Source organism: Silurus aristotelis, assembly GCF_946808225.1.
Source record: "Silurus aristotelis genome assembly, chromosome: 2".
NCBI classification, from domain to species: domain Eukaryota; kingdom Metazoa; phylum Chordata; class Actinopteri; order Siluriformes; family Siluridae; genus Silurus; species Silurus aristotelis.
In genome coordinates this window covers 14402563-14421940 of record NC_139575.1, presented here as the reverse complement: position 1 = coordinate 14421940, position 19378 = coordinate 14402563, and the positions used below count along the sequence as shown (strand labels likewise).

General features: G+C 39.1%; 1 protein-coding gene across 1 annotated transcript in view; it reads left to right on the top strand.

The window, feature by feature from the left end:
* The first annotated feature begins 7732 nt into the window (after nucleotides 1-7732).
* The window catches only part of LOC310741811 (uncharacterized protein), a 144637-nt gene continuing 132991 nt past the window's right edge, over nucleotides 7733-19378 (top strand). Inside the window, exon 1 of the mRNA XM_083570091.1 lies at nucleotides 7733-8028. Within this exon, the coding sequence (XP_083426217.1) occupies nucleotides 7983-8028 (46 nt within the window). The 5' untranslated portion in view covers nucleotides 7733-7982. The remainder of the gene's footprint in view (nucleotides 8029-19378) is intronic.

The following is a 19378-nucleotide window of genomic DNA, read 5'->3' as shown; positions in this document are numbered from 1 at the left end:
TTCTCCTTGCCCCCACTTTATCACAGGGGGGATACACACACCTGTAGAGAGAGCACTGCACTCCACCTCTATTTGTCCAAGGAAGGGAAGGGAATGAATGCTAGTGAATCCTGTTTGAGGAGCTTTTGGAGGTGGTGACTCATGTTGTCACCAAGCTGGATGTTGCTTGGCCAGATGAGAAGCAGAAACAGTGTCCACCAAACTTTCTGCAACCAAGTCACTGCCTTTCTTTCCGGACTCGCACACTGAGGTGTCCAGGTCTTGGAGCAGCCCATACTCGGCCCACCTCTTCAGTCCCAATGTCTGACATGCACCTCAGTATACAGTGCCAGTTCTTTCTTTGCTCCCAGGAGGTCGTGTTTTAGCTTCTGCCCAGGACCAGGGGGGGCTTGCCACCTCTCAGGAGGTCCCTAGAGCAGCTGCAAGGCACCGCCCCAGCCACTCTAGGAATACCAGAGATCAGTTTTGGGAGACTGGTTCCCTTTAACGATCATCTGGCAGCCTGGAAACACCTTTCAGACGTGTCTCAATGGATCCTGCACACAGAGGGGCTACTTGATTAAGTTTGGGTCTTGTTCCCCCCCTCCCCCGGTTTAACAGGGTGTGTCCCACTCTAGTAAGACCCAAGCAGGCTCTGGTAATGTAACAAGAAGTACACAATCGATTAGAGAAAGAGGTCATCAAGATGGTCCCTCTACTAGACAGAGAGTCCGGGGTTTACAGCTGGTACTTCATAGTTCCCAAGAAGGATGGGGTGTTGCGTCCTATTTTGGATCTACGTCAGCTGAACTGCTCACTATTGAGACTAAGGTTCAAGATGCTTATCCTAAAACAGGTCATATATTAAATCAGATCTGATCATCTTAATAAAGCTAATAGACGCTTACATCCATGTATCTATTCTTTCATTCGGCCTTGCACGCTTACCCCTCACCTTCACAAAGGGTTCACCTTCTGGCCCAGGTGAGACTCCAGGGCAAACGCATTTTATACTATATTGACGATTGGTTGAGACTAGCTCAATCTGGGCTCTTGGTTGTCCAGCATCAAGATGTCATTCTTGCTCACATGAAGGAACTGGGGAAGACTAAACACCAAGAAGAGTGTGCTTTCTCCGCCACAGAGGACCACCTATCTAGGTGTAGTGTGGGTATCAACTGTTTGCGGGCACAACTGTCCCCTGCTTGGATCAAGTCTATCCTCATAGACATCAAGAGAGTGAGAGAATGCCAGTCACTCACTGTGAAGCAGTTTTAAAGACTGCTGGGTCTGATGGCAGCCTTGTCCAACGTAGTTCCGCTTAGCCTCCTGCACATGAGACCCCTCTATTGGTGGCTCAGGAACAGAGGTCTCTCCCAGAAGGGCCACCAACTCTGCACAATCAGGGTCATGTGGCGAGCCCTATGGGCCTTAGATGTGGGGAGAGAACCCGGGTTTCTGTCTCAGCGCGTTGGGAGCTTTTTGTCATTGTGTAATGCTAACAATGAATGCTTTCCACATGGGATGGGGGAGTGGTCTGTGAAGCAGGCCCCATCTCACCTGGCACATCAACTGCCTAGAGATGCTAGCTCTGCTTCAGGCTCTGAAGCAGTTCCTTCCAGACCTGAGAGGCCACCATGTGCTGATCCATACGGACAACACATCAACCATCAGGGGGGGTCTGCGATCTTGCCTCTATACAGGATGGCATGCCAGATCCTCCTGTGGGCCCAAGGGAAGCTGCACTCCATGAGGGCAGCATATATTCCAGGGTGCCTAAACAAGGGAGCAGATGCCCTTTCAAGGCAAGGGCTGAGGCCCGGGGAATAGAGGATTCACCCAGACGTGGTGGAGCAGATATGGAGGAATTGTTACAGAACGCAAGTGGACCTGTTTGTGACTCAAGAGACATTGCTTGGGCTGGACACCTTTCCCCCTGTTTCCCAGGAGGGATCTTCTCTCTCAGGCAGGGGGCACCTTGGTTAACTCCCACCTGGAGTTGTGGAGGCTGTGGCTGTGGCTCATCAGAGGGCATAACTCTTAGCCGCTGATCTCTCTTTCTCAAGGAGGTCACATGCCGCAAATTGGCACCTGTTTACAATGTGGTGTGAGCACCACCAACTGGATCCAGGTAACTGCCCAGGCGGTCCAGTGCTGGAGTTCCTTCAGCAACAGTTCGCAAAAGGGTCGTCTCCACCCTGAAAGGTTACATGTCAGCTATTGCAGCTCCGTTTGCTGAGCAGTCACTGGGCAAGCACCCATTAGTGACACTTTTCCTCTTTGGTACCCGGAGGCTAAGGCTTTGGGTGTGACCTAGAGTGCCTGTGTGGGACCTTGCCTTTATTCTGATAGCTCTGTCTAGGCATCCCTTTCGAGGCCTTGTTAAAAGTTATTTCTCTGGCTATCTCATCCCTAAAGAGGGTCAGGGACCTTTAGGCCTATTTTCCTGTAGTTTACCCCAGGCATGACCAGTACCTTTTTTTTTACCCCAAACCGTTTTATGTTCCTAAAGGCCCCTCGGTTCCACCACGACATGTCATGCTTCAGGCATTCTATCCTCCTCCCCAGATCTGCCCCTTTACCTAAAAAAAATCTACTGATAAAAGGCTTGACTAAATAAATATTTTTTTAGCCTTGACTTGAACACTGTCCCGAACACTGATTGGAAGGCTGTTCCATAACTGTAGGGTTTTATAAGTAAATGATCTGCCCCCTGCTGTAGCCTGCAACCTTTGATCTAAGTAGGTATGAGGGATCATATTGTTACAGAATTTCACTCAGATACTGCGGTGCAAGACCGTTAAGTGCTTTATACATCAGTAGTAGTATTTTATAATTAATGTGATATTTAATTGGGAGCCACTGTAGACTGAATTAAACAGGGCTCATGTGGTCATATTTTTTAGATGCATTCTGAACTAACTGAAGTTTATTTATACATTTACTTGAACACCCACACAGTAAAGCATTAAAGTAGTCTAATCTAGATGTAACAAAAGCATGAACTAGGTTTTCTGCATCCTGTAATGACATCATATTTTTATTCTTAGCAATATTTCTAAGGTGAAAGGCGATCCTGATAATATTATTCACATGAGCCTCAAAGGAAAGACTAGAGTCAATAATCACACCAAGGTCTTTAACTGCTGTACACACTGAGACAGAAACACCATCCAGAGATGCTGCAAAATCTGAAAGTTTACTTCTAGTTGCATGTGCTAGTACTTCTGTCCTATTTGAGTTAAGCAGAAGGAAGTTATCAAGCATTCACTGTCTAATGTCCTTAACACACTCTTGAACATTTTTAAGCTGATCTCTCTCATCTGGCTTTGCTGAAATATACAACTGTGTATCATCAACATAGCAATGGAAGCGAATACAATTTTTATGTATAATTTCACCCAGAGGCGGCATATATAAAGAGAAAAGCAGTGGGTCTAAGACAGATCCTTGCGGAATACCAAACGTTACCTCAGAGAGTGTGGTGAACTCACCGCTTACATCAACAAACTGATAGCGATTAGTCCGATAACACCTAAGCCAGGAGAGAGCTGTTCCCTTTATTTCAACAAAATTATCTAGTCTAGCAAGGAAGATAGTATGATCAGTGGTGTCAAAAGCTGCACTAAGGTCGAGAAAAACAAGTAAGGAGACACAAACATGTTAAGAGGGCAATAACCAGTCATTTACCTACTAGCGCTGTTTCTGTGCTATGATGAGGCCTAAATCCTCATTGATTCATTTAAAAATATTTATCTCTAAGTACTAAGTGCTACAACCTTATCTTAAAATCTATGAAAAAAAGGGGAGGTTTGATATTGGTCCATAGTTTGCTTCCTACCTGGAAGGTCGCTCATACCAGGAAACATAGAGAAGATCCACATCTGCCCTGTGCAGACTCACCAATGGTGTCCCACACTCTATACCCGCTCCATTGGTGAAGTCATATCCATATATGGGTTTTCTTACCACTGCTATGCAGATGACACTCAACTAATCTTTTCTTTTCCTCCATCAGATACCACAGCTTCCACTCGGATCTCGGCATGCTTGACAGACATATCTTCATGGATGAGTGCTCACCAACTTAAACTCAACCCCAGCAAAACAGAACTGCTGGTGATCCCAGGTGATTCACCTTCGGGTCAAGATCTCCAAATAACAGTTAATGACTCTCTGCTCTCCCCTGCAGCCACTGTTTGTAACCTTGGGGTAACTATAGACAATGAACTGTCCTTCCTCCCACATGTCACTGATGTGGCTTGCTCCTGTCGATTTCTTCTCTACAACATCTGAAAGATTCAACCATTTCTGTCCACACAGGCTGCCCAGGTGCTTGTTCAGTCTCTTGTCATTTCAAGACTAGACTACTGCAACTCTCTGCTGGCAGGTCTTCCCCTGAACACTACTCGTCCACTGCAAATGATCCAAAACGCAGCTGCACGACTTGCGTTCAATCTGCCCAAGTTCTCCCACACCACCCCACTGCTGTGCTCCCTTCACTGCCTTCCAGTAGCTGCATGTATCAGATTTAAAACACTGATGCTTTCCTACATGGCCAAAAATGGACCAGCACCATCTTACCTCAGAGAACTCATCACATCTCGCACTGCACCACGCTGTCTGAGATCTTCCAGCACTGCTCGATTGGTACCACCTTCTCTCAAAATGAGAGGTAAGTATACGTCAAGGCTCTTCTCTGTTCTGGCACCGAGGTGGTGGAATGAACTTCCCCTAGATGTCCATACAGCAGAGTCCCTGACTATCTTCAAACGACGATTGAAGACCTACCTCTTCCTGAAACACTTAAATTAACACTTTCCAAGTTTGCTTTGTAGAATTTGAGAGCTATATTTATATTAAGTTTGTAATTTTGCGTACCAGTGTAGATTTATTAATTGCTAGAGACTCAAAGCACTTTTGTATGTCGCTCTGGATAAGGGCGTCTGCTAAAAGTTAAGTTTCTTTTCGGCTTCTCCCGTTAGGGGTCGCCACAGCGGATCCTCCGCACGTTTGATTTGGCACATGTTTTACGCTGGATGCCCTTCCTAACGCAACCCTCCCCAATTTATCCGGGCTTGGGACCGGCACTAAGAGTGGCTGGGGATGGTTCCCTGACCGGGAATCGAACCCGGGTCGCAGCGGTGGGAGCGCTGCATCTTAACCCCTAGACCACCAGGGGACCTGGATAAGGGCGTCTGCTAAACGCCGCAAATGTAAATGTAAATGTAAATGTAGTTGGTTTCATAATTGAAGAAACTTGTAGGCAAGGGATCGAGAATACAATCTATGCTAAATAATTGCTAACAAAAATTATATAGTCTAATTTATTAGGCACTGAGTCCCTCTTACCAGTTTAGCAATTTTTATATAAAATAGTGTTCATTTCTGATTATATAAAATATTCAATGTGCATAATTTACAGCTAAAACATGATATAAAACAAGTTTAAATGAGATAGCAGTATAACAAATCTGGCCAAGACAACTGGCAACAGCAGAATAGTCTATGTAAATGGTATGTTAGCTTAAGCTACAGTATGTGTAATGATGCCATATTCATAAGCAAGCTTTGCTAAGCTGTTAAGTAATGAGTCAAACATGAGTTTATATTAACTAACTGACTAACTAACTGGCTGTGAATCTTCTTCTTAATCCTTCAACTTATCCTAGTCATGAATGTAACTGATTTGTTGCCAGTCAAGGGAACAGTAAGTCTGAGGCACTGGATACACCATGGATGGGATGTCAATCAATCAAAGCATACCACAGACACACATTAATACAATAATCCACTTTTGACATTTTTAGTGTTACTTATATACACAACCCATAGAATTTGGAAGTCATTCATTTATCTTTAGTAACCAATTTTGTGAAATATAAAAATTGGAGCATCTAAATCAGCTACATAATGAGGATAGAAAACCATGCAAAATTCTGCACATACAATAGCTTGAAAATAGGAGAGAACCCTGGCTCCTGCATGTATGGTGGCAGTGCAGTTTGTTTCCTGGGCTAGTTAACAAAAATGATCACTCTCTGTTACTTCTAGTCTTTGTCTTTGAGGATCCGAGGAAGACTGGATATGAGGTGTGGATACATTGTGAATGGGATACCAGTTCATTGTAGGGCACTATGCATGCACACACACACACACACACACACACACACACACACACACACACACACACACACACACACACACACACACAATTAAGGCAAATTAGTACAATTGGCATTTTTTTTTTATGGAAGTGGGCAGAAACCAGATACCCCTGAGAAAAACCTTAAAGAGACGATGACAACATGCACAGAAAGGAACAGACACACAAGCTCAGCATTAAACCCTGGAGGTGTGAGGCAACAATGCTACCCACTGCAGTAATGTGCCTCTCACTAAAACTTGTTCAGCCAATTCCATATTTATGAAATTAAGTTGTTTGTTTAGCTGTAAAAAAATGTTCTAATGTCCACATCTCTATAACTCTCATATTTATACTGTAATAAGTAGAGCAGGGGAAGCCTGAGTATTGTGCTTGCCCCTAAGCCTATCAAGTAAGGGTACAAACAGAGATTTATGGAACCCTTTATGGAGCTGATTATTGTGGCTGTTTGCATGATGTGGAAAATATATATGAATAGACAATCATAAACTCTGTTAAAATTGGTAGGGAAATGTTACTAAGATCTATATCCCAATTAGGTTGCTGTTGTTGTTGCTGTTGTTGTTGTTCATTTTCTTTTTCTTGTTAATATCACGCTGATATCACATCTAGTATGAATTCCTGCCTTGATGAAATTCGAAAAAAAAAGTCCTTGCCCAGTAGTCCTAGGATAGATTTTAGATTCACCACTATCCTGACTAAGAAAAACAGGTTACTGAAGGTAAATGGATTAGCTGAACACATTATACTATTAAAACTAAAAGTTTAAAATACCCAGGTTCAAACTGTATTATTTGAACTAGGAAACAAACAAGCCTATTTCATGTGAACTAAAATTCATTTCATATGAAATGCTGCCCAAATATTTGTAAAAGAATAATAAGAAAAGCTCTCAATGTGCAATTTTTTATTAAAATTATGATTTTGAGTTCATGCTTAGATGAAGCAAATGAAGGGTGACTTTTTCTGTGTCAAATATCCTCTGCATGTTAGGCAAGATTAATTAGGCAAAATTAATACACTGAATTGGCTTTGTTTTCCCTTAGCAACCACTATTTATTTGTGGAGGAAGTTTGCATGCTTTGTATCAGTCATAGTAATGAAAAAGAAAGAGAGTCTATACACTGTGGTAAACTAAACATGTGAAATTATATCAGCTCATTAAAACCTTTTAGATTTCAGGTGTAACTAACTACTAACTTAATTTATAATATATTTTTTTACCCTAGGGATTTTTTTTATTTGTTTAGGTTAATATAGTTTTAACTTAATCAAAAAGGAAGACAATATTAACTGGGGAATTAAATAATGCTATTACACTATCTAACAGTGTGAGCAATATAATAAAAAAAACTATATTATTTATTGAATAAATGTGAAACAATTTACTGCCATTATTTTGTGGTTCTGCTATAACCAGCTAGGAAACCTGCCAAGCCCCATCCTGTGGATGACTGCAGACTGGCTGGGGCAGGCAGATGTTTTTCTCATCATGCACACAAGGTGACTCCGTTTTTTCTAGACTCACTTCCTGTATGGGCACAGCGAAGAAAAAAGAAGCAATCTGATTGGTTCCCTGTTTGCTTATTTCCTGAAAAATAAAAACAATGAGGCATAAATGTTAGAAAAGTTGGGGCCCTGTGTCAGTTAAGGACAACAGAACCCTGAATGTATGCTTGGCATGTCTGTTGTCTGAAGAATTGCATTTTGCATCAGTGCTAGCCGTGTCAATGAGAACATCTAGTACACAAGAAGAGAGGGGCGGGCAGCAGGACAGCAAATAGTAAAGTGAAAGCATTGAAAAGCACTTGTAGGTTTTAAAGAAGGTGTCAGAGCCATGACAAACGATGGCTGTGCAGATACCTGCAAAGTTCTGATCGCAGGTAAGTTTGAATGACAGCACAGTTTTTGTTGTTGTTGTAATTAACATGGGGAGAAGCCATATCAATAAGTAGGTGTAAGTTTTTTATTGTTGTGGTCAAATAGAAGTTTGAAAAAGTGTCTCTCTCCAGTTTGCTTAAAATCTGGACTAGATAATAAAAGACTTTTAATTCAGTTGATCTGTACATATTATTATAACATGCACATACACATTTTTCTTACTATCCTTGCAAGGTCCTTCCTCTCATATAATTATTAGTGCAGCTAATTATGCTAAATCTAATGCTAACCTTAACAACTGAAGTAACTTAGGAAACCCTGTGGCTGTTCTATTAGTATAAGCAGTTTTTGTTAAAAAACAAAACAAAAAAACAACTAAATGTCCTCACATGTCTTGAAATGGTTGTTATTCAAATGGGATTGTGGGACATTGATACCCCACCAAGATATAAAAGATACACATACACATACACACATACACAGTACAAGGACATTTGTAGTGTGTGTATAGTGCACTCAATCTGCAAACACATCACATTTTCTACTCGGTGACTTTGGGGAAGCCATGTGCCTGTGCTTAAATATCATCTTGCTTTTTGAAGACCATCACCATTTAAATAATTGTAATTCGATTAATGATTGATGCTATGAGTAAACTTTACCCAAGAAACTAAAGCCAAGAAAATACAATGACAAAATCTATTGATTGTTTAATAGACAGAAACAACAGCAATACTACTACAGTACTTCTTCTTCTACTACTACTACTACTACTACTACTACTACTATTAATAATAATAATAATGATAATTATGATTATTCAGTCTGTATTTTCTTGACTGAATAAAACAAATTAATTATTAATCTATTAATTATCGTTGTAATCTTAATTAGATTTTATATTAGTTGGCTGACTGGCTTTCTTCAGCTTCTGAAATAGGATTTAAAGAAATCCCATCTGTTGAAAGAAAGAAATATCGAATATTTAGCAATACCTCTAACCTTAATTTCTTTCCTAGAATTGAACCACAGGTGTTAGTGGTGTAATTCAGACTAATGTACCATAATTTAATAAGACTTTACATTCCATTCAGCTTGAATATTTTTTTTTTCCATTTTCTTTTCCTGTTACTGTTCAAGGTTCATTCTAATATTCTTCAACTAACATAATGTTGCAAAATATATTAAACTTCTCAATATTTCCACATAGAACTTGGCTTAAATTTCCTCTTTGTTTCTGAGTCAAATCGTTTTCATTAATAAAAGCTCATATAGCTTAGACAGCTTTTGGAAGTGAGAAATGGATGAAAAGAAAATCAAGTGTGAACATCACTAATGAATATTCATTAAAAGCTATAAGCTTAGTGTAATTGCATTTGCCTGTCTGAGCCTCCTCTCGCAAACCCAGATGAAAACATATCAATCGCAAAATCAAATCACATTTCTAATTATTATGGCTACTAAACATAGTAATGAGAGTAATAATTGAGACATATCCAAGGCAGTATAAACTTTATACAAGAAGATCATAATTGCATCCATAATAATAAATGTCGCCATGATGAACCCAATGTTATGTTCGTTGTTGTTCAACAGGTTTGTGAATTAAAAGCAAATGTTATTCTTGCAGTTAAATAGAACGGTGCCATTTATCATTTGAGACTAGAACTATCAAAGAAGGACAAAAGTTTATGCCATAATATTTATTATAAATAATTATAAATACACGTGAATTTTTGAATTTTATTAAGTATTCAGTCACTACAGTCAGTTTATATGAGTTATATGCAAAAGTGAGAAATAAGTCAGGACTTGCTAAGGGGTCCTGGGAGTTTAAACATTTAATTTAATTTTTATTCTATTTGTACACTTTTTTTAGTTTGTCTCAATTATTTGGAATAAACCAAAAGGGAATTGGTTATTTCATAGAAAACTTTATTTTATAGATTTTTTAGCTTGCTTATTAATTGATTTCGACCCACAGCTCTATAAAGTGTGATACATAATAACTGTTGTTATCAATTAAATTGATAAAAAAAAAACATAGAAATATATAATATAGTTCAAGTCATAGAGCGTGATCATTGTCCTTTAAAATCATACTAATGAGTTTAATTTAAATACAAATATTAAGCTAAGATTGTAATTCTTAAAAAATCAGGCGGCTGCTCTTATCTGTCGACTCGAGTTAAACTTGTGTATCTGAGACTGCACACTGTGAAAATGGCCAGATGAAAAGTTCTCTGTGCTGACTCTCAAGGCTGCTCCTGATCGACCTTGTCCTTGGCGTTCAGATGCCTATCACACTCTGTACACTCCTGATTCATTATGCTACATCTTGGAAAATTGAAACAAATTAACAAAATGGGCTGTTTCAGTGGAGCCATGAGCCAAGTGCAGTTAAAGTGAATTTATGCCTCCCTTGCAAATTGAAAGTGCACTAATGTTTGCTAATGTATTGACCCCCAGAGTCTTTTTTTGTGGTGTGAACAAACCAAACCAAAGCATCTCGCTCTGCTGCCTCAGATTAAAGACAATGGATGGAGGTTAATGTCGGCTGCTGCATAACAAAATAGCTACATGTCGCTTTTAAGGTGTAGCAGTAGTTAGTTTTCTTGGGCTCTACCAGATGTTAGAGACGTTTTGACAGCTACACCGCATTCTAAGAGACAAGATAGATGAGGCCAAATGGCAGAGGTCCAAACATGTATTTGGATGGTTCCCTTGGCTGTGGTGCAATCCTGTTTTATTTATTTATTATTTTTTTTGCCTCCTGTTTTGGCCAGATGGCTGTCACATAAGCTATCCCTAACCCAGATTGGCCTAATTCACCATTATTCTTCTTTTAATGCGCTCATTAACAGCATTACTGCTAATTGAATTTTAAGTCCACTTCGATCAGGCTGTTTTGGAAGCTGTAGTGGCAGACTGGCAACTTATTTATCAATTCCAAGCTGGGCTTTTAGGTTTCAATTCAGTTCAAATTTGATTTAACACATTCACATTCATCCAGAGTGTGACATATAGTGAAATGCTTTTTATCATTGTCCAACTTGCAAACATGAAAAAAAAAATACAAATAAATAAATTACAAATTAAAAAGAGTAATGTAACATAATAAATAAAATCAAGTAGGAAAGTATATTAAAATTATAATCTGACTATAAAGTATGAAACGGTTAGAAAAAAAAAAAAAAAAAAAAAAAATATATATATATATATATATATATATATATATATATATATATATATATATATATATATATATATATATAAAGTATCCATATGCTGGTATAAAAAATGTAAAAGTGAAACGGTATAAAAGTCAAGCTTTGCTAGTCCAGAGTTAGAGTGCCTAGGTCCAGAGTTAACGTTTTTTTCACTAGTGAAAGTAATGCAAATAATACTGAATAATTGTAAATAATAGTTGTGCAGTGAAGGAAGTGAGACAGAGAAAGAAGTCCAGGTTCTAGTTGCTGGGTGTCTCCTGGTTTAGACACTGAATGGCTAGCGGGAAGCTGCTCCTCCTCATTCCTCCTCGTTTGCTTTTAAAGTGCAAAAGCGCTTTCCTGAACGTAACAGAGAAAGGAGTCCATTGTTTGGATGGCAAAAGGTCCTTCACAATCCTCCAGGCCCTGGTCCAGCACCACTTGCTGTAGATGTCCTGCAGGCCAGGGAGCTTGGTGCGGATGGTATGTTCAGCTGACCACACCACCCTTTGGAGGGCTAGCTTGTCCTGCATAATGCTGTTCCTGAACCAGGAAGTGATGCAACCCATCAGGATGCTCTCAATAGTGCAGGTGTAGAAAGTCTTCAGCACCTAAGAGGGCAGTTTAAAATCCCCTGGGCGTCTAAGAAGCTGCCAGGCCTACTTCACAAGGGTGTTGATGTGACAGGTTCAAGATAGGTCCTGTGGGATATGAGGTCAAGGTTTGGCCTCAGCATGTTCAGGAAATTGATTTTAGCTTATCTTGTCAAACTTCAGAGTATTTGCTGGTTCTTACTCACAAAATATATTACAATGCCACATTTATTTCAGGTTTGAATCTAAATATATTTATAATATATATAGATAAATAAATAAAATAAATTTTAGCCACATCAATTTCATAATTGACCTTGTGGGACAATTGACCTTTGCTTGTACCATTATAATTTTAAATTAATTATACTCATTAATAAAACGCTAATAATTTTTATGATATTTTATATTTTGGTAACTTATTTTAAACCCATCACCCTGACCAGGGAGTTATTAAACAATTAATAAACAAAAGCTGAAATAGCTGTAATTTATGTGGTCTTTCTATAGCCAAATGAACATAAAAACATAATGCTTACCTTATCCTTTTTGTTACACTCTCTTTCAAATCTCAAATACAAAAAAAACAAAAATGAAAATGAGTGCAGTTATTATTAGCACCTGTATTTTTATTTGTAATAAAAAAAACGATAGGAAATAATAGTTGGCATTCGGGTTACATCGCTATTATTTTGTATCTCAGCTTTCGAAAGAAAAAACCTTCAATGTTGTAGTTGTATATAAAAGGGGAAGAAGTCTTGACAGGTTCATGCTGGGTGGTTTTATGATTGTATTGCCGAAACATGCAGCTATCTGTCAAGAAAACACAGACTGCATATTTGCCAAGTGATTTTTTTTGTGCAGCCGTTTCAATGGGAAATGTAGTGGTTACAAGACATGCTAATTTAAGTCACTTCAAGACACCAATGTATGTAATGTAATTCTGACAAACTGCATATTGACTTACATGGCAGAGCTCTGAAGATGTCTGAGATATGATCAAAATGGCGTGTTTGAAGGCAGTACTGTCTCTTTTCCTACTATGTCTCAGTGCAATGGGAGCAGAGGAACGCGCCTGACATCCACAGGAAATTTTGTTCTGTCAGAAGGTGTTTGCAGGCTGACTTGGTGCAGTTAGTTCACTGCTAACCCTGTATTAGGAGGCTACCCATTCAGAGAGTGAGAAAGGTTGACAGTTAATTATGGGAGCCATGGATCGCTGTAGAAATGTGCGTCAGCTGTGCTGTGCTTCACTCACCACTTGCTTACTGTGTTTTTTTTTCTCCCAGTGTTATTCTATTGTTTTCGCAAGCTGCTGAAATGAGTCTATTTTGCTGTATGTGAGAAAGGCCCCGAGGGCTTGCCATAATGATGGTAATAAGAGAGAGAGAGTAAGTGTGAGAAAGAGAGAGAGAGCAGTAACATATGTGAAAAGGGAAATAATTGGTGGAGTTGACCTTGTTGACATTTTTATGACTCTATTACCATTGGCTCAAACCCCAGCTGCTGCCCCGCCTTTACAGCAATTAGCCATAGCAATTAGCAATTAGCTATTGTGTTTCTGTGTAACACACAACATGTGTTCACCTCTGAACATGGTGTACCTTGGCGAGGCAAGACTTCAGCCACAGAATCAGTATGAAACAAAACAATTAAGATACAGAAGGGGCATTACAACTACTATGACACACATGTACACTACTTTGAAAACACTGCATCTTTTGGTACAGTGACTCCTCTGACACACTCCCACATACAGACAAGCCTTTACTGGCTTCCAGAAACAAATCATTACTTCCTGGATGTGGGCAGTGGCAGCAGAGCAGTTAAGGTTTTGTTCAAATCACAGACCTGCCAAAGAACCACTGCTGGGCCCTTCAGCAAGACCCTTAGCCTGGATTTGATTTTTTACTAGGTTGCTACTGAAAGGATATAGTAAAAAAGAAACAAAAAAAAAAAAGAAAACTCCTAGTCAAGCACTTTTAAAAATATAGTGGTTGTGCTTTTATTAAGGTTCAAACATTAAACTGCTACAGACCAAACATAAGACTATCAATGTAAATAAATCAAGAAAGCACACTGCATTAAATAATGTTACTCCAAAACCTTTTTCTTTTATTGACAGACTGGCCACTCTCAGATTTTAAATTAAGGTACTGGTTTATGCTATATTAAGACAGATACAATCTGAAGGTTTTAGGCTTGTTATACACATATAACATCCATACCAGCCTAGTCTCATGGCATTTTGTGATATAGTCACAAAACGGAATCTATTGATTTGTGCTCATAGCCACAAATTTCCCTCTTTTTTTGTGTCACTTAGGACAAATTTCTATGTAATGTATTTCAATAGGAAGTATTTTTTTTTGCCTCACTCAAAGTTTTCTTTCTTCCACTGGACACCACAACAATGTATTGTTTTTTTCTTGTTTGTTATTGATTTATCAGCCCTATTCTCTGATAAAATAAATTAGGGAAAAAGATTATCTTTAGCATTTCTCTGCCTCTGTTGCTATGGAGCGTGACAGAGGCAGTCGTGCTGAGTGACATGAATTGCTGAGGAAAATTTGTGTCCATGAACACGAATCAATAGATCAAAAGTCTGAGGCTATATCACAAAATTCTGTGAGACTGTTTTTTGTCTATACACATCCTTTCATTGGTCAGAATTATGGTTATAAAAGAAGTAGGCTCGTCATGAGGCACATCAAGACCAGCTTCCACCCGCACTGGACCCCATGTAGTTCGAGTATCTTCCAAACTGCTCCACGAATGATGCAATCTCCACGACCCTCCATCTGGCCCTCACCCACCTAGACAACATGGACTCTTATGTACGAATGCTGTTCATAGACTTCAACTCAGCATTCAACACGATCATCCCTCAGCACCTGATTATGAAGCTGAGCCTACTGGGCCTGAACACCTCCCTCTTTACCTGGAACCTGCTGTTCACTCTGCTGACTTCTGACTGTCTAGCAATGCACAGATCAAATCACATCATCAAGTTCGCCGATGACACGACCATGGTCTCATCAGCAAAAACGATGAGTCAGCATACAGAGAAGCAGTGCAACGGTTAACAGCCTGGTGTGGAGCCAACAACCTGTCTCTGCACGTCGACAAAACGAATGAGATGGTTGTTGACTTCAGGAGAGCACAGAGCAACCATTCTCCACTGGTCATCGATGGATCATGGAGATCATCAAGAGCACCAAATTCCTTGGTGTTTATCTGGCGGATAACCTCACCTGGTCACTCAACACCAGCTCCATCACCAAGAAAGCCCAGCAGAGTCTCTACTTCCTGAGAAGGCTGAGGAAAGCCCATCTCCATCCCCCTATCCTGACCACATTCTACAGAGGGACCATTGAGAGCATCTTGAGCAGCTGCATCACTGCCTGGTTTGGGAACTGCTCTGTCTCGGGTCGCAAGACCCTACAGAGGATAGTGAGGACAGCTGAGAAGATCATTGGAGTCTCTCTCCCCTCTATCATGGACATTTACACCACACGCTGCATCCACAAAGCCAACAGAATTGTGGACGACCCCACACACCCCTCACACACATTCTTCACCCTGCTGCCATCAGGGAAGAGGTTCCGAAGCATTCGGGTCGCCACATCCAGACGGCTTTTCAACACAGAACTGCAATAAACTCATTTACTTGAGTTTAGCACACACACAGACACACAGACACACAGACACACACAGACACACACACACACACACACACACACACACACACACACACACACACACACACACAAAACTGTGTGACTGATCTTTACAACCCGGACTCAACACACACTCGTACTCACTTCGCACACCCATGAGTACCACTCACATTACATCACTTCACTTTTCTGGACTGCTGCTATTGCTCTTTGCACAACATTTTGTTTACATTTTTGTTACTGTTCAATTTATGTCTCTTTACCACCGGTTTACTGGCGGAACTATTTTGTATTTTGTGTTTTGTGTATTTGTCATGCACTGTCTTGTGTTGTCTTTGCACTGTTTGCACCAGGTTGCACACGATGCACTTTATGTAGCGAGGACACTTACAGTCCTTAGCCCTGTGTTTTCTGTGATTGTTGTTGTATGTAGCACCAGGGTTCAGAAGGAACGTTGTTTAATTTAACTGTGTACTGCGTCAGCTATATATGGTTGAAACGACAATAAAAGCTTCTTGACTTGACTTGACTTGAAATAGTCAGAAATCAGAAAAGCAACATACAGTAAATAACAAGTTTATAACATTTTGTGTATCACATTCAATATTTATTTCTCTCTTTTTGTTAATCTGCCCAAATATACAGAACACATTTCAGATTCTGCTATTAAAATTGTATCCTAAAACTCGAAATACATGGCGCGTTTGGTTCCATTTCTAAAATTAGATTGATTCAAAGACAAACTGCTTTCTCACTGTAATAGAACTACATTAGAGTAAACTGAGACCAACTCGCTCAGATTAATTTATTGCTTACATTTTTAATATACGGCTTTCAAATTGTTAACAATCAATGTACATTTAATGTACATTATTTGGGAATGTTTTATTGAAAATTTAACCTTTAAAAAAAAAATCCATTGTGCCTCTCTCTGGCATTGTTTGTCTAATGTGTCTCTCTTTCTGATGTCAATATTATTCCTCTCAATAAATTTTTGTTGTATCTTTATGTACAGTATCTTTGCATAGTATCTGTATCTGTTTGTTGTATCCCAAATAGCTTTGATCTTGTGTGTTTCTTCTGTTATTGTTTCTGTTGTCTCCATAGTATTCTCTCTCTCTCTCTCTCTCTCTCTCTCTCTCTCTCTCTCTCTCTCTCTCTCTCTCTCTCTCTCTCTCTATCTCTCTCTCTGGTATCTTCTATCAGTAAGGTGTTACTATCTATTTTCTATGTGTCTTTCTTTGCTATTTTATTTCTCCCATCAGCTATCGCTCCTTTGTGTGTTTATTTCTGGTATCTTTTTCCCCAATGTGCCTTTCTTTTCTTTTCTTTTCTTTTCTTTTCTTTTCTTTTCTTTTCTTTTCTTTTCTTTTCTTTTCGGCCAATCCCTCTGTTGTCTCTCTCATGTGTCTTTCTGGTGTCTCTCTTTGATATGTATCTTTGAAAATAACTGTACAACGCCTTATCTGTAGCAACTGTTGCACAAAGTGAATGTAATGGCCTTTTTGGTCAGTTGCAATGCACCATTCCTATTATCACACTGACTTGATTGTGGTTTGACAGAATAAGACTCAAAGGATGCATTGTGATCTCTCTGGATCATGTTTCAAGGGCATACAGATCTAATGAGGCCTGGATGGTGTTGTTTGCCTGCCCTGTTACAATAAGTGCTTATAGAGGCTACACTGGATTCTAATCACAGCCAGTACAGCTAAGTAAATTTCTTTTAGAGCCAGTAAATAGCTATCTGTGTTACCTGAGGACACAAAGCTTGTTAAAAAAAGAGCTATAGGAGACAGCAGGGTTAAAGCAGCAAGTTTATCAGAGCTGGAGTTGAGAGCTCTGAAGGAAGGTAAACTCCTGTGACTTACTAAAGTAAAAATGCAGAAAGGTTCCTAAATCGCTATAGCTTTAGCCACCCTAATTTTGACAATAAAAAAAAAAAAGAGATATTCAATTTGTTCAATTGAATGTTTGATTCAAGGGTGCATATTGCCTTCAGTGGGGACTTCCCCGACTTAATCAACCTTTTAATACCACCACTATCACATCGCAATTATAAAAACCATCAATATATACTACAAAATACAAAAACACAATATAAAAACGAGTGGCATTACAGAGAAAGAGGCATTTCTCATATGGAAGGTGACTACCATATTACTAAAGCAAGAAACCCAGTTAAGACAACTCCAAACCTCTACATTACAACCCAACTGTGCCATCATCTGGAGCAGTTCAGATAACATGACAAAAGCATTAAATTTTAAATAAAATACAACCTACTCACCAAAGATGCATGGTCATAATTTACACTGCTCCTCAGAGACTGTAAGCCAGTGGTACCGCTCATATTCACTGGTCCGTAAGTGGCGAACAAACCCTTTCCAAGCTAGCTAGCTTCGGGGTTGCCCGACCTCTCCCCACGATGTCTAGCTTTTCTTGTAAATTTATTTTTAAGTATGTCCCAGACAAAATCAATTTCTCTTCCTCCATAGGCATTAAAAAAGTCTAACTCAGATGTATTAAAGCACCACACACATGTTTTGCCAGTCAAACTTGGCTGTAACAGTTTCCCTCTGACCTCTGAGAGGATAGAAAAATGCTGACGTATTCTGGGCTAGCTAGCTGGCCCTGTGAGGTGAATATGAAATCTGATTGGTTAAAGAAACAGAGCTTTTTCTTAAGGAGACTATAGTAAAAAGGCAGCAAAACAGACTTTGAAGGTCCTGGGCATATTAGATTGACATGGCAGCACATAGACGCTGAAATTTGATTGGACAAAAAAATCTAACATCCACATACAGTACTGAAAGCAGTGCAGCCAAGAGAAACACAACGGAATTAAGAGAATAAACTGTTGGGTATAAATTAATACAATTTCATGGAACAATTATTAGAATTTAGGTTGAAATGTGGGTCAGTGCTTCTGATAGAGAATACTTTGCTGGCCCTGACCACCCGCCACTGCTTTAGGTCAGATGTTACAGGTCACAGTCTTACACACAGTCCTACACAGTCTTTCTGTTCAGTGCTGTCCAAGTGTAGTATAAAAGTTAGCAAGTCTGATCAATTGAAATGATTCTAAGGCATTTTACTGCTGAGTGTAGCAAGTCAGTGTCTGTCCTTATGCCAGTAATTAGCTGAGTTTTTACATTTAGATGTTTACATTTTCCTCATTTGGCAAATTTATTCAAAGTGACTTGCATTTCAGCTAAGCAGTTTAGGTGTTAAATGGTTTGCTCAAAGGTCCAGAAGCTTGCTACTTGCAGGTATTGGGATTTAAACTCAATACATTCCAATCAGCAGTCCAGAACACTGCAGTGTGAGGTAATATTTTATATTAAGGGTCCCAAATCTGACATTATTTAATTTATTAGACATTTAAATAATAGTTATGTTGTTGGCAACTGTTATATTTTCATTGAATACATAGTTGCTTTTGAAGTAACTGAAGTTTGAAGTTTTTATTTTTTTTATCCTGTTAATTAGCATTTTATCCACATAATTAATTGTATTTATAATTATATATTATAAAATATATTTTTGGAATCTAATTTAATATAATAATTTATTGCCACAATAATGCTCTGAAGTAACACTATTGATACATATAATCTTTAACAAACAAGCAGCTCATAACAAAGGCAACATGACTAATTTATTTGACAGGCTGACAGTAAGTTGAGCAACTTCTGTTGAGCAACAACAAATGAGGATTTAAAAAGACAGCAGATGCTTTAGTTAATGAGCTAATGCATTAGTTACTAATTACATGTTACCAGTTAGCAAAGTTACGCAGCCATTGTTCTATCTATCTATCTATCTATCTATCTATCTATCTATCTATCTATCTATCTATCTATCTAT